The sequence below is a fragment of the Pyrus communis genome, chromosome 15 (genome assembly GCF_041283825.1).
Source record: "Pyrus communis isolate YQ-2024b chromosome 15, ASM4128382v1, whole genome shotgun sequence".
NCBI lineage: Eukaryota > Viridiplantae > Streptophyta > Magnoliopsida > Rosales > Rosaceae > Pyrus > Pyrus communis.
In genome coordinates, this window is record NC_142579.1 from 29837147 (window position 1) to 29852491 (window position 15345).

Below are 15345 nucleotides of genomic sequence, written 5' to 3' on the forward strand. Positions count from 1 at the left end.
GGGTCTTATTTGTGGGCCCGGCAACGTTCGCTTCAGATTAGGATCCTCTTTGAATCTTCTTTGTGGGAATTTAAGGGATCAATCAATTGTGTTCGTTCATCATATATCGTGTGGTCAGTTTTTATTATGTACTATTATATTCAATTTTAAAATTTAAATTTATAATGATTTATAACCACACAATATATGATAGACGGATATATTTGATTGATGCTCCGAACCCCCACAAAGCGGATCCTATTCCCGTCGGGTTGGTCATTTGTAATTTGGGTTACTGTAGCCATTTCTACGATTAGCCTGTTTATCGAACTTACAACCGTTGGATTTCATCTAACGGTGTCAAGACGATACCGCAGCATTTTGCATTCCCGTAATCCGTACTAGACCCATTCCGTAAAGAAACGACATCGTAGCTCACCACTTCATCTTTATCCAGACAATAGGAAGCAGACCACCGAAAATCCCGCGAGAACAGTCGTGGGTTTAAGACTTCAAGTAAAACCCATACCCTACCCTTACCCTACCCAGGAGAGAGAAAGAGAGGGAGCACCAGCTGCTGCTGCGAGAGTCGGCAACCACCGTTGCCGGCGTTCATCCGTTACCGTCTTGGTTGCACCTGTAAGTGAAAAGCTTCAATTTTTAACTTTTTTATTTCTGAAAGCTTGAATTTTTTTAATTGTGTGATATTTTCGTGTATGTGTTGCCTTTTCTTTTTGAGTTCCTTCATTTTGGTATGATATTATTATTTTTGTTTGATGTATTTGATGATTAAAAACTGTTTGAAATAGATGGAATGTGGCTTAATTGGTGTTGGAATGTCACCTGCTTTACGGAGGCTCTTGTTGCCAATTTCCCAAAATCCCTCGCTTCGATTGCAGAACAAGCTTAGTCCAGTTTCCAGGTCGCTATCGCTTCAATTAAAGCCTTTGTCTTGTGCTGCTTTGGATGTGATTGACTCGAATCTCATCAGTGATTCGTGTCTCGAAAGTGCGCCAAACTCTGAGACTCAGCTTCGTCAAGTAAGATTAGATAATGGCTATTCACCTGACCAGGAAATTGTCGGAAGCAATGTGAAAACCACGCCTCTAGTTTTCGATACCAAAAAGAGGCTTATGCATTATTCTGGGATGCTTCGTACCTGTGTTTCGCTAAGGTCCTTGAATGAGGGGAAGGCTATTCATGGACAGGTGATAAAAGAAGGGATTGATCCGGATTCGCATTTGTGGGTTTCATTGGTTAATGTTTATGCAAAGTGTGGGGACTCCGGGTATGCACGCAAAGTGCTTGATGTGATGCCTGAAAGAGACGTTGTGTCGTGGACTTCTTTAATTCAGGGGTTTGTAGTCGAAGGTTCCGGTGTTGACGCTGTTAAATTGTTCTGTGAGATGAAGAAAGATGGTACAAAAGCAAATGACTTTGCATTGGCAACTGGGTTGAAAGCATGTTCTTTGTGCTCCGATTTAGGCTTTGGGAAACAGTTGCATGCTGAAGCAGTGAAACTGGGGTTGTTATCGGATGCTTTTGTTGGTTCTGCTCTAGTCGGTCTTTATGCAAAATGTGGTGATATGGAACTTGCAGATAGAGTGTTATTTTGTATGCCTGAGCAGGATGTGGTATCATGGAATGCACTGCTGAATGGGTATGCTCAGGAAGGTGACGGAAAAAAAGCTTTGGCATTGTTCTGCAGAATGACTGAATCAGAAATGAGGTTGAGCAAGTCCACCTTGTCCACTGTCCTCAAAGGTTGTGCAAACTCAGGAAATTTGAGCGGAGGTCAGTTTTTGCATTCTCTAGTTGTCAAAATTGGGTTTCAGATAGATGAATTCTTGGGTTGCAGTCTTGTTGATATGTATTCAAAGTGTGGGATGGCAGTCGATGCGGTAAAAGCATTCAGGATGATTGAAAATCCTGATGTAGTGGCCTGGAGTGCAATTATCTCATGCCTTGATCAACAAGGGCAATCGCAAGAAGTGCCTCAGCTATTTCGTGAAATGATAAGTACAGGCATCTCACCAAATAAATTTACCCTTTCTAGTATCATTAGTGCTGCCACTGATCTCGGAGACCTTCATTTTGGTGAAAGTATCCATGCTTTTTCATGGAAATATGGTTGTGAAGCTGATATTTCAGTCAGCAATGCTCTAATCACAATGTATATGAAAAGCGGGCGTTTGCTTGATGGTGCTCAGGTTTTTGAGGCAATGACAAACCCTGATTTGATTTCATGGAATGCCCTTTTATCTGGAGCACACAATTATGAATTATCTGACCTAGGGCCAAGAGTCTTCCGCCAAATGCTTGTCGAAGGTTTGAAGCCCAACATGTACTCATTCATTAGTGTTTTAAGGTCTTGCTCTAGCCTCTTGGACGTGGGCCTCGGAAAACAAATACATTCCCATATTATCAAAACTAACCTCGATGATAATGACTTTGTTGGGACAGCTCTCATTGACATGTATGCCAAAGGCAGGTTCGTGGAAGATGCTGTGAAAGCTTTCAATAGATTGAGTAATCGAGACCTCTTCACTTGGACAGTCATCATTACTGGTTATGCCCAAACTGATAAAGCAGAGGAATCTGTTGCTTGCTTCAATAAGATGCAAGAAGAAGGCGTGAAGCCAAACGAGTTCAGCATCGCTGGCTGTTTGAGTGCTTGCTCCCGCACAGCTATGCTGGAAAATGGGCGGCAGCTCCACTCAATGGTAATTAAGAGTGGGCATCTGGAAGATTTGTTTGTTACTAGTGCTCTTGTTGATATGTATGCAAAATGTGGGTGCATAAGTGATGCTGAGGATATCTTTGAGGGCTTGGTTTCACGAGATACAGTGTCATGGAATATTATGGTGTGTGGATATTCCCAATATGGGCAAGGAGAGAAGGCTCTTGAAGCCTTTTCGACAATGTTGGATGAAGGTGCCATACCAAATGAGATCACCTTCATTGGTGTTCTTTCTGCATGCAGCCACCTGGGTCTAGTCGAAGAAGGGAAAAAGCACTTCGACTCACTGAGCAATGTTTTCGGGATCACTCCTACAATTGAGCATTATGCTTGTATGGTTGATATTCTCGGCAGGGCTGGAAAGTTTAATGAGATTGAAACCTTTATCGAGACAAAGGAACTAACACCATATGCTATTATTTGGGAGACTGTTCTTGGGGCTTGTAAGATGCATGGAAATGTTGAATTTGGTGAAACAGCAGCAAGAAGGCTTTTTGAGCTTAAACCTGAGATGGATTCAACATATATCTTGCTATCTAATATCTTTGCAGTCAAAGGCAGGTGGGACGATGTTAACAAAGTCAGGAAATTAATGCAGAGTCAGGGTGTTAAAAAAGAACCTGGTTGTAGCTGGGTTGAGGTTGATGGTCAAGTCAACATTTTTGTCTCTCAAGATGGTACGCATCCAAGAATTGGGGATATTCATTTGAAATTGGAGGAACTAGGAGAAAAGCTAAATTCATTAGGTTATATACCGGAAACAGAAGACGTGCTTCATAGAATCACTGAAAGAGAAAAAAAGGAACATCTCCAATATCACAGTGAAAGGTTGGCTCTTGGTTTTACCCTTCTAAGTACCAGTCATCCAAAAACTATTCGGATCTTTAAAAATCTACGCATCTGTGGAGACTGCCATGACGTTATGAAGCTTGTCTCCAATGTCACAAATCGGGAAATAGTTGTTCGTGACATCAGGCGGTTTCATCATTTTAAGAATGGAACTTGCTCCTGTAAGGACTTCTGGTGATATGGCATTAGAAGCTCTGTGGTCTGGATAGGGGTTCACCCACAGTGAATTCTAAACACTTTCCTCGTTAAGAACTGAGCCACAGTTTCATACCAAAGGAACTCCGCCCTAATCTTATCAGAGTACTTCTTCTCGACATATTATTTGCTTCTTTTTTCATATCATAATTATACAACTCAAAAAGTTGTGGTTCCTGATTAAATTTTTTTCTCTGTTGAACAAAATGAGCAGATGCCTCTTTCAAAGTCCTGTTTGTCCTGAAGCGGCTGCTTTCATGCTCCACATTTGCATATATCATATCAAATTCTTCTTGCCACAAGGTCTGTAGATGGCTTTCGTTGAGTGCATTTCTATTACCTTTGTTTCTAGAATCTTATAATTTTTTGGAAGAATATATTATGAATCTGAATGCTGTTATTCAGTCGTATTTCTTCAGAACGTCACAATAGTTCTTGCTGTTGAGAGCTGCTTCGATTCTCCTGATGATCTTGTGCTTCTGTTAATGACATGGCAGAGTCCTTGAGGTTCTCAACATTTTTGTGCAACCATGTTATAAACTATTTCTGTCTCTTTATTAATCACGTATGATCCGTAGATGAGTTTAGGTAAATGTGCTCATGCTTTGATACTTGAATTCTTTGTATGCAGAGCACCCGCATGGTAGGCCAAGTGATGATTATGCTATGCATCTCAACAGGAGGTTCGTCGTTCTTCTGAAGTTCCAGAATCAGATATAATTCAAGCAAGCAGTACCCTGTCTAGAGAATGAGTTGCCTTGTTCGTGAAGTTGATAGCAGGGGCACATCCAAGCACGTCTCTACTTCACCTGTGTAAAAGAAGAAAGTGCAGTACCTCTACAAGTGGAAATCCTGGGTCGTGTAGACCGAACGGGGAGTCAGAAACAAGCAGTATAAAACTGCAGCTGCTCGGCGTCTGTGCTATGTGAAGTTGGAAAGCCACATGGTACCATCGTATGATATGGAATCTTTGATGGTCTTTATTTTTTACCACTAATTACGTTAATTGTTTTTACCCTGATTATTTTGACTGGTTAAATCCTCAAAAAAGGGAGTTACAGCCTAATTACACTTCCATGGCAGTTTGACCTCCAATCGAATTTCCCCTTCATTCCACCGGAATTCCCAAACTTGGAACCAGAATAAACGACTCGATCTCAAGGAACAAGAAGACATTTTCGAGTCTCCGACTGTCCAAAGTAGCACCAAAATTTTATGCTTCACCAAGATGTCTACATTCCTCACTGTTGCACAACAAATGTAATATGTCCCATCAAGAAAAATAAGTTACACCAAAAATGCGACATGCCCTATTTAATGACTACTAAAATAACAACAAAACTGGTACGGTACAGTACGGTGCAGCGTCACCCTACGATAGTATACATTTTCATGGATCTCCTAAGCAATGACATTACCGCTCTTCTCATTCTGTATCCTCGTCGGAATGTGGATTCTCAGCTTCACTCCCACTGTTTATGCTATCGTTGTTGATTGGTGAGGGCCTCCCACCAGTTGAGTCGGAATTCTGATGCAGGTCATACTTAACCAATTTTATCTTCTCTTTCTTCTCAGCGTTTTTCCCCTTTCGTTTTCTTCCCCTTTTCTCCGACGATGTCATTGTATGTGCAGCATCCACAAATGCAGCATTCGTGGATCTGTTCACCTTTTCATCTTCCTCATCTTTGTGTTCATCTTCTCCCTTGTTATCTATGTAAAAAAGAAGTTCATCATCCACCTTCTTGCTATCCAACTTAGAAGCTGCTGGTTGCAAGGAGTCTGATTTGGATGTATCAAGAGCCAGTTTGGTACAAAACTTCGCAATGCTATCACCAAATAATTTTAAGCCTCGATCCTCAAGGTTAAGAAGCCATTCTAGATAATTAGATCAATATTAGAGAGAATTTTAATAAAAACCTGCAAAATTGATTCACCACAAGGGAGAAGCAAGTATAATCACTTACTTATAAGAGCTTTAGGCGAAGTTCCCATTGATCTGATTGCACCATCCACATAAATCTGTTTCTTTGCCCATTTAATTATTTGAGAAGGTAACTTTGAACCAGAAAATGCGTTTACATAAGAGACGGCTCTCCTCTGATCCCCGTTCTCCCTGAAGAAAGCCAGTAGTGAGATTTTCCAAAAGGGTTTCATTACAATCTAAACAAGAAGATGAAATGTAATTGTTCTTTACATACCTAAAATATTCCACTGCTTCATGAGCAACGATCAATCTTTCCATGGCAATACTTTTCATGAGCTCAGCAGGTACGTGAATCACTCTCTCGGGGTCAGGGTTGAGGAACGAATACTCAACCAATACGATGGCATCATACAACACTTTTCTCAACAAAACTTCATCTTCAGAACTCTGCATATAAAACTTAACTTGTTATCCTCTTTAGTTTTAAGATCGCATCAACGGATTGAAAACTCTCAAACAGGGAGGAGAAATACTAACCAATAGGGAGGTAACAGGCAAAGTCTCCTCCAGCAGCATCCTCAAAAGGACATCTATGGACATACATATAAGAATGTTAGCACAAGGCACGCAGTGACTTACGCTACTTATGACAGAATTTCACCTTTTGAAATCAACGCAACAGAAGGAGCATACAAATTCAAATGACAGCCAGAAAACCAGCAAAGCAGCCACATTAAAAAGTTTGTATACGATAACAATAAGAAACACTTAATCTTAATGTCTTCCCTTAACATTTTCGGTGCAAAACCTCAGCCATTTAAGTTTATGGCCTTAAGTAAAACTAACTATGTCATGTTACTCTAATTAAGACAAAAGTTAAAACACTAACCGAAAAGATTACAGTTCCGAAACATGGCAATGGAGCCAATAGCCCAAGTGCTTAACTCCTTCTCCTACTCCTTCCACGAAGTCCCGACTTTGAAATCCAAGCAGAGTTTCAACAAAAACACCTCTGCAATAACAACTCCAGCCAAGTAATTCACATCACATTCTCCCTAAGCCCTCCAAAAATGTCATTGCTCACTAAAGGCAAGAAAGATTCCAACCCCTCATTTGAGTTCATCCAAACACGAATTAATCCCAAAAAAGGCGTAATCAGATTCAATCCAATCCACCCATCACTCTCACCCGAATCCTCACAAGAACACAAATTAATATAACCAAGAATCGTTCCCACAAAATCCCTAACCTTTCTCATCACTTTCTTGTCTCTCTTCAACGACAAATCCCTCTTGAACAAATCAACAGACACATTGTACACTTCGCGAACCACCGGAGCGAGCAGCGCGACACTCTTTGAAGAACCGCAAGAAGCAGAGCACGTCGACAGCAGCTGAAATAAGTCCTCTGCGGCTGACACTCGATCCAAAGGGTCGTCTTTCGGATGATTTCGGCTCCGAAAGATCAATGCGGGGTAGACCCCGATGGATTCGAGATGCGGGTCGACTCGGGCTTGCATCAATTCGTAGAATTCCTCAATAAAGACAGATAATTTGGGGTTTTGCTTGTCAATTTCGGATAAAAGGTTTTGGATTGATTGGATTAGCTTGAGGTCGTAGTTTTTGCCGATTAGAGTTTTCATGTTTGGCGTATCTGGAGAATTTGTGGAGCCAATGAGAGCGAGAGCCATGGTTGAATGCTGAAATGCGACCAATTTGTGTTTCGGTGAGGAATGTGATAGAGAAGGAGATGAGCTGAAGAAAAACCCTAATTCTATCCAACGGTCTAGGGTTTAAGGGGTAAATGATTGAAAAGCACCTCATTTGAAAGTGTATTTTAAATAAGTGAAAGCGTTTTAGTGAAAATATTTTTTAGTATTAGAAGCGTTTTAAAGTGCATTTGAGAAGAATCAATCAATCGTTATATATTTATTTCAAAATTCACTTGTATTTTTATTAAGAATTAGTTCCAAAACCATTTTTATGTAATTCTCAATAAAGATAAGTGATTTTACAAAAACTTTTCAAGTGCTTCTTTTAAAAAGTGAGTCAATATCTCTTCTAAGTTAGTTCCTAATTTATCCACTATTAAAAAATAAAAGTTATCAACTATCCATGTTGTTTATACAAGAATTCAATGTAATTGGTACATTATATTTGTAGTATTACTAATTCAATTATTGTAAAATGAGTGAACGACATAGTTAACACTCTTTTTACTTAATGTATATTATTTAACAAAAAAAAAAAAGGATAATTTGATACAAATCCATTTACACACTCAAAAACTACTACTTTTTTTTCTTCTTATTTTTAGTTACGCCTATTGTACTTTGATTTTGATCTTATTTTACCTCTTAAAACTCAAAGTTCGTTTCACATTGTCTTCTTTCTATTATTTCCGTTCGAAAAACATCAAATATGTTGATGTGGATTAAAAATTACATTTTTAGAAGGCTTATTTTTAGTTACATTCTCTAAAACTTGATTTCATTCCCACTTTGCCCCTGAAACTCAAATCTATTTAATATCAAATTTGAAACAAAACAATCTAGAGTGAACTTTGAGTTTTAAGAAATAAAGCATCCACTTTTGAGTTTTAGGAGATGAAGTAAGATCAAAATCAAGTTTAAGAGAACATTAACAAAATATAAGCCTAAACTTAACAATTATTTAATGAAATACACAAAAACAAACGAAAGTCGAGCAAATATTGGATTTTAAGGAATAAATGACGATTTTTGAATTTCAAGGCCGGTATCTAAAAATACGCTTTGTTTTTTCCTTCCTCTTCAAGGAGATTTTTCAATGTAATTGGAACACGAGGTGGTATATCACGTGTTACTATATAAATAGTGGAATATGTGTGTTAAAAAGTTAATCACTTAAAAAATATAATTTCTCACCACTTATATAAAAACACATGATATGCTACCCATAATAATGAGTTGCGTGTTCCAGTTGAGAGATTTTTCAATGTGACCGTCACACGAGGTGGTACATTACGTGTCTCTATATAAATGGTGAGTTATGTATATTAAAATGTTAATAACTTAAAAATTAAAATTTTCCACCACTTACATAAAAACACGTTGTGTATCATCCGTGTTCCCATTACAACTAAAAGTTTCTCATTCCTGTCACCTCGAACAATTTTTCCTTCTCAAGACGACCATGGACGTGTCGTCTCGTACTCTATTGGTTGAAAAGTGGAACCACCACATACGGTACTCTGGCTAGCCAATCAGATGCTGAGAAACACGTACAGCAGCCAAGCAAATCGATTTCACGATACAAAACGAAAGATTGAACCTGCCAAAATATAAACAATCAAGATCGTTTCTTTTCTGGTGAAAAATCCTCATAACGATCCACCAACTTAACTGCCCTCCTCACTGTTCGATTCAAACTCTGCGTTCTTGTTCAAATTCTAAAGAGAGAGAAAGAAGAGAGAGAGTTATGGCGAAGCTGAAGCAAATTCTAGTAGCTATCTCAGTGTTGTTGGCGGTGTTAGCGTCCGTGCCATTCTCCGAGTGTGCTAAGAAGCCGGCGGCCGGCGCCAGGAAGGAAGACATTCCTTTCATCAAATGCCAAGTCTGCGAGAAGCTCGCATCTCAGCTGCACCAACAAGTCGAGAAGAAGCGAGCTGAGATCGCCCCAAAGAAGGTATTGAGATTTCCAAGTGCTTTTGTTTGAGATTTCGATTAGTGGGTTTTGTTCCTTGTGTTGAATTTGATTGAGGGTAGTTTGTTTTTTTTGGCGATAGATCTCGGAGTATCAGATTATTGAGATTTCGGAGAATGTCTGTAATTTGAAGAAGCAGGAAGCCGATTGGATTTTGCAGATTGATATAGTTGAGAAAGGAGATAAGTTGGAGGTATGAATAGCAATTGTTTTGGGTTTGATTTCGGTTTTAGAGCCGTTTGATGTTTTTGGATCTTGCTTTGGAGGTATGAATTGGTGTTTTCTGTGCTTTTACTTGATACGGTGTTTTCATCAGAGAAATTATTGCTTTAGTTTCATGAAGGAGAACATTTGTTTCTCTGCGGGTGTATAGCGCAAGTATGACAATGTCGATGCAGTTGTACAAACTTCAGTCGGGTATTGTTGTGTAGACACTTTGTTGTTCATTGTCCTCACCTGCTAGATCATTTGTTACTTTTCAGTTGGTGGATCAAGGTTCTGAAGGACAATGTAATTCCGAATGCAAGACAATCGAGCGAGCTTGCCAGGAGGTGAGGTTTACTGGGTAAATTTGCTTCCTAATACAATTGTTCCTCGAAGCCAATCTAGTTAGATTCGCTGCCTTTTCCTTTTGGTTGACCGAGGAAGTCGACGACAGTCGAATGATTTCTTAATAGAATAACAAGTGATCATTCCATATTGAGATGAAGTTAATCTGTTCGACTGTTACAATTAAACTAAGTGCGAATGTGGAATATTGCAGGTTTTGGGGTATTCTGATACAGATGTTGCAGAATATCTATATACATCCAAGCCTGACCTTGGTTCATTGGTGAATTATCTATGCAAAGACCTCACTAAAGCATGCAGTACCAAGCCTCCCCCAGTTCCTAAGGTTAACTGCTTTCTTTGACTTGATATTCGATTCACTTCATTCTTTGCGCAATGCGTGTGCAAGGATCATGCTATTAAAGTATGCAAATTAGGTTTTTGAAGCAAACAAAAGATGCTGGCCTTGAAATTTGTTTTTACACTCATACGTGACCACCGATGGTATCTTTTTATTCCATAACCTACAAAATTTGAGACCCTAGTAAGATTGACATGGAGATTTGTGGCTGCTGCCTCGCATACATGTTAATCTCTCGTCTCTACCACTATTATTGAGGTCTCTAGTATCATTATGTTACGTAGGATAGCATTCTAGATGTTTCACTTTGCACAACTTGTTCCACGATCAAGACACTTTACTTTGATACTCATGATATTTTCTTGTGTGTTCCAGAATAGGATTCCTGGGGAAGCTTTCGTGGCCAAGTCGGAGAAAGAAGCTGAAATGGAAAGGATGATGAAATCTATGGAGGTAATTGTCCTTACATCGCTGAGAAACTTCATACCATTCTAGTGGTGCTGAACTTTTGAGCTATATTCTGCTTTACCATTCTTCAGGGTATGCCAGGAGCCCCAGGCATGAAGATGTACTCAAGAGATGATTTGATGAACATGAATAATTTTGGTGGCAAAGATGCTGATGATGAAGATGATGATGACGATGATGAGACTCGGTTACCCTCAAATTTGGTAATTACAGAATTTTAACTTCAAAAATTCTCCAACCAAAATCGTATTGTTTCTATCGACATTTAAAAAATTTCACTTAACAGGGAAAAATCATGAGAGAAAAAGAGAGTGCAAAGAATGACTTGAAACAGAAGATCACCACCGGAATTGTGAAGACCAGAGAGACACTAAAGAAGCATGCAAACAAAGTCTCTAACTGGTTACGGCAAATATGGCGGCGAGTGAAAAAGACGGCTTCAGAGAAGAGTACAAAGGGCAACAAGGGAGAGCTTTAGAACACAAACTCAAGAGAGTTATAGGAATTGTAGTAGAGAGTAATCAGGTTTTTGTTAATTGTATCAACATGCTTATGACATTTTAGGTAGAAATTTTGGTCAAAAGTTGGAAGACATTTGCTTGAGGTTTTACACTACGTTGTTTTTCATTGCAATTGTATCAATTTCTGCTACATTGCTCGAGTTTTCGTGTTTATGCGAATGAAAAATCTTAAAGAAAGAAGTAAGAACAGATGAGATTTATAGAATTGCAAGACATCAAGTAAAATAGATCAATTCAAAACCTTTTAGCACCAAAATTTTGACATTACAATTTTAAGAAATGAATAATTCGAAGTACATAGGCTACAATGCTGCCTCCTAGCACACGTCTAACGAGAGGCAACAATCCACAACACTGAGTTTGTTGCAATTATGGATTGCTTTCTTGATGGAGCAATACCAAAGCGCAACTTAGCGCATTTTGTAGCATTGAACCCTTGAGACTGTGCATCGTCGGCCATTTAACGAATACTTGAGCACTATGTCAATATCACGGGGATTCCTTTTGTTTTGCGCCACAGTCATGCTTCCGACAATTGACTCTCCTTGACATACTGTTAGCACATCTTCCAGGTACAGGACTGTTTGCTTCCAGTGAGTAGACCGTGATCTTGGCCCTGCATTACATTTCACTTTGTCAGAAAAGATATGATTACCTACGGAGAAGCAGGTTGTATACACCATACAGTAGTTAACTGAAAAAATTGAGTTGCGGAACACCACACTGAGGAAATTAAAACAAATTTACTAAATGGATAAGAATGAATGCTGTAGAAAACGCTGGAAACCTATGAGAAATCTATTCTTTTCCATTTCTATTTTGCTATAAATGGCCTCATTTCTAAGACAAACTTTGATCCACAAATGAATAAAAATAAGAGGTAAGGCACAAAATTATTGACCTGTGGAAAAGCCCATCAATTTATGACACTTCGTAAATGACACATCAAAGTAGGCTACAAGTGCATGAATGAAATCATCACGCTCAGCAACAAGCTTGAAAGGGGCTGTGAAGGAAGCATCTCCTGGAGTCATCTTAGATATATCCATTGTCTGAATGAAGGAAACTGAAGAAAATTAGTGGAAACAATTGACAGCACAAAGGGGGCAAAGACTTACTTCACGTAGTGTAGCAGGGCGAAAACAGGATATGTGTTTCCCACCTTGAGTAGCTGACTGTTTGTAACAATTTGGTTTTGGTCAACGGTGTCCACAAGGGGCTCCATCATGGCTTGCTTCTTGATGCAACTCATGTCAAAGCCATAAACATTGTTCCAAACTGGAATAACATGAAAAGTAGGGGCAAGAAGCAAAAAATCAACAAGATGCACTGCAAGCTACATGTTCATTTGTGTGACACTAAAGAAAATTTGAGCCTCCACGATGCTAAACCGGACACACACAAAAATTCAAAAGGCTTACATTCTATCTTGTCCTCTTTGTATTCTGCATCCTCAATAGCTGTCAAAAAGAGAGACGTTTTGTCTGGTAGTAGAATTCCATCATCTACCTAAAAGAAGAAAAGACAGAACACATTCAAAAGGTTATGCCATGGCTCCATAGTTTCTATGCAAAAATCAGCAATTAGCAATTAACTAATAGGACCCTAGAACACTACAACTGCAACGACTATCCCTTGAAAAGGGTCACAGGAACCTATGGCCCACCCAACCGAATGGATAGTTTGCATCAAGTTTAGGTATTCTTGACCAAGATACCACAAACAACAAATTTGGAATGTAAATACTACTTACAAGCCATTTATCACGAGCATAGAGGACCGTATTTAACATATTCTCAAACAACAAAAAATATCCCATCCATTCTGAGATAATAATATCCACTTTAGGGACTGGAAGCTCAATTTCTTCAATCTTCCCCTTCAGAACGGTTATTACTGCATTTATCAAATAACGAATGTGTAAGCATAATACTCAGTTTGTCAAACCAATGTCAAGAGATTGAACAGAACTACATGCAGGTATGAACTTCAAAAACTTTACAATTAGAATATCCGTTTGTTTCAACAATCTCTTTTGCCATGTCAGCCATGTCAGAGCACTCAACCTGTGGGTAAAATAATTTGTTAAGTCAATAATATTAAGTAGACATAAACAAACTACATTGGAAAATAGGAATATACTATGCATTCCAAGAAATTGAATTTTTAACAAACTTTCATTAGGAAAACCATACTGCATAAACATGCTTTGCGCCCGCTTTTGCACAAAAGAGGGACAAAATTCCAGTCCCAGCTCCCACGTCAAGAACAATCTTGTCCTTTATTAGAAACTTATTCTGATAGATAACATTCTGATATGTCTTAGTCCTCACTAAATCTTTCAACATTTCCTGCAACATAACAATAGTCAGTGAGCACCCAATCAGTATCAGCAAAAGGTTACAAGAACGAAATACAGAACCGTTTTGCATCCAAGCGCAATGCACTTACTTCATGAATACCTGCAATCAAAAGGAAAACACAAAGATAAGCCTTTCGTAGCAAGTAACATCGAAACTGAACAAGATAATAAAAAAAAAAAAAAAAAAAACAAATCAAAGCATGGTTATTTTGCGACTCGCTCTATTACTTGGTGCCATTAGCACTTAAAATCAAAACTCCCAATCAACTAAACTAGCACAATATCTAACTTCGAAAACAAAATCCGACCAAGTTCGAACTTTACAAAACCACACCCGAGTTCAAAACAAAACGCAAACAATTCGAGACCATTCTATTACTTGCTTCCATTGCACCTTAAAGCACGCTCCCAATCAAACGAAAACCAGCACAAAAGTCTAACTTCCAAAACAAAATGCAACCAAGTTCGGAACTTGCGACCCACACCGAAAACCCAATCACGAAAACTAAAAAAAAACAAAAACCCCTTTTCCAATCTCATTATCTAAGTTTTCAGACCATCCAAACCAAAACCCAGAAGCAAAAAACAGAGAATCGAAGAAAGTTTGTTTCTTTTTTTCTTTACCGAAGTGAGAGTAGGAGTCGAAGTAATAGTCAGCGCTGGTCTTGCCATCGGCTTCGACGAATGAGACCTCCGGCTCACCCATGGAGTCATCGACGGCCTTGTCGAGCTCGGGGTCGCACATGGACTCGTCGGGGTTAGAGCTCTCGGGGACGTCTTTTACGGCTTCGCCGGGGTGGCCGAAGCCCGCCCCCGAGCCCTGGTTGCTGCTGCTGCTGTTGTTGGTGTTCTTTCGGCGACCCATTGACAGGCGGATTTAGGGTTTTGCGAGGGATTTTTGGGTACTTAATGGGCTTGCAGATTTGAGCTTTTATTTTTTGTTTCCAAAATTAGCGAAGTGGGAGTTGGAGGTCGTTTTCCTCTTCAAGTGGCCGGAGACTTTGGTCCATGCTGATGAAACGACGTCGGCAATAATTCCAATACACAGTCAACCATGTCAATTAAATGGATTTTTTTTTTTTTTTGTTTTGGTAAAACAATGGATTATTTTTAGTTGAAGTTCTACAAAAGTGCTTTAATCAGTTAGTAACTTAATGCAGTGTTAATTATTTGTTTGAATTTTTTTTTACTCTCGCCTATTGTGGAGGGGCATAGTTACCCTACTAACACGAGAGCTTATGACGTGCTTAATTTGACCTCAATATGAGATGATAATGAATCAATCACTCACATGACTCAACAATCACTTTAATGCCCTACTATACTTAATTGCAAGCTAACACTCGCAAACTCGACATTTGTTTGAATTCACTTCACAATTAATTTTATGATAGATAATATTTTAAGGTGATCAATGAAGATTTTCTTTAAATGATTATTACCTTAACAAGTTACTAACTACCAACTTAACTATCAGTGCTTCAGCGCTCGTGTGAAGCTTTCAATGCCGATGTTGTGCCCTACATAATCAACATTTTGTTAATAAGTTGATTCAAAATTGTACAAAAGTTGTCAAAAGTGCAAATTTTTAAAACATCACGGAGAAATTTACCATAGCGAAAATTATATATACATTCTAGAAGTGTTTGTTTTACTTTGGAATTCTTGTATCGTTCAATGAGGGAAAATATTGAAAAGCAAAACAAAGCCAAAC

General features: G+C 38.8%; 3 protein-coding genes and 1 non-coding gene across 10 annotated transcripts; 2 read left to right on the forward strand and 2 right to left on the reverse strand.

The window, feature by feature from the left end:
* The first annotated feature begins 415 nt into the window (after positions 1–415).
* LOC137717179 (pentatricopeptide repeat-containing protein At2g03880, mitochondrial) lies at positions 416–5062 on the forward strand. 7 transcript variants are annotated; one of them, XM_068456483.2, is made up of 6 exons: positions 456–618; positions 789–3868; positions 3978–4066; positions 4169–4270; positions 4395–4717; positions 4847–5062. In XM_068456483.2, exon 2 carries the CDS (start codon positions 789–791, stop codon positions 3744–3746), a length of 2958 nt encoding a protein of 985 aa, XP_068312584.2. In that variant the 5' UTR covers positions 456–618; the 3' UTR covers positions 3747–3868; positions 3978–4066; positions 4169–4270; positions 4395–4717; positions 4847–5062. The 7 variants fall into 7 exon arrangements, with proteins under 7 accessions (XP_068312589.2, XP_088542260.1, XP_088542261.1 ...); XM_088686132.1 differs by having other exon boundaries at positions 4395–4709; XM_068456488.2 differs by lacking the exon at positions 4169–4270 and having other exon boundaries at positions 416–618.
* On the reverse strand, positions 5009–7486 carry LOC137717195 (uncharacterized). Its single transcript, XR_015956870.1, has 5 exons — positions 6577–7486; positions 6225–6277; positions 5962–6134; positions 5728–5876; positions 5009–5638 (listed from the first exon to the last, which is right to left on the reverse strand). It is a non-coding gene; the product is annotated as an uncharacterized LOC137717195 (transcript).
* A 527-nt stretch (positions 7487–8013) lies between these two features.
* On the forward strand, positions 8014–11358 carry LOC137731670 (uncharacterized). Its single transcript, XM_068470855.2, has 7 exons — positions 8014–9352; positions 9453–9563; positions 9853–9921; positions 10134–10265; positions 10656–10733; positions 10820–10951; positions 11035–11358. Exons 1-7 carry the CDS (start codon positions 9146–9148, stop codon positions 11224–11226), a joined length of 921 nt encoding a protein of 306 aa, XP_068326956.2. The 5' UTR covers positions 8014–9145; the 3' UTR covers positions 11227–11358.
* A 107-nt stretch (positions 11359–11465) lies between these two features.
* On the reverse strand, positions 11466–14600 carry LOC137731660 (putative protein arginine N-methyltransferase 1.2). The gene is made up of 9 exons (XM_068470843.2): positions 14256–14600; positions 13721–13731; positions 13465–13620; positions 13272–13335; positions 13023–13165; positions 12691–12778; positions 12432–12547; positions 12171–12321; positions 11466–11885 (listed from the first exon to the last, which is right to left on the reverse strand). The coding sequence occupies exons 1-9, from the start codon at positions 14494–14496 to the stop codon at positions 11680–11682; spliced, it is 1176 nt and encodes a 391-aa protein (XP_068326944.2). The 5' UTR covers positions 14497–14600; the 3' UTR covers positions 11466–11679.
* Positions 14601–15345: the final 745 nt, after the last annotated feature.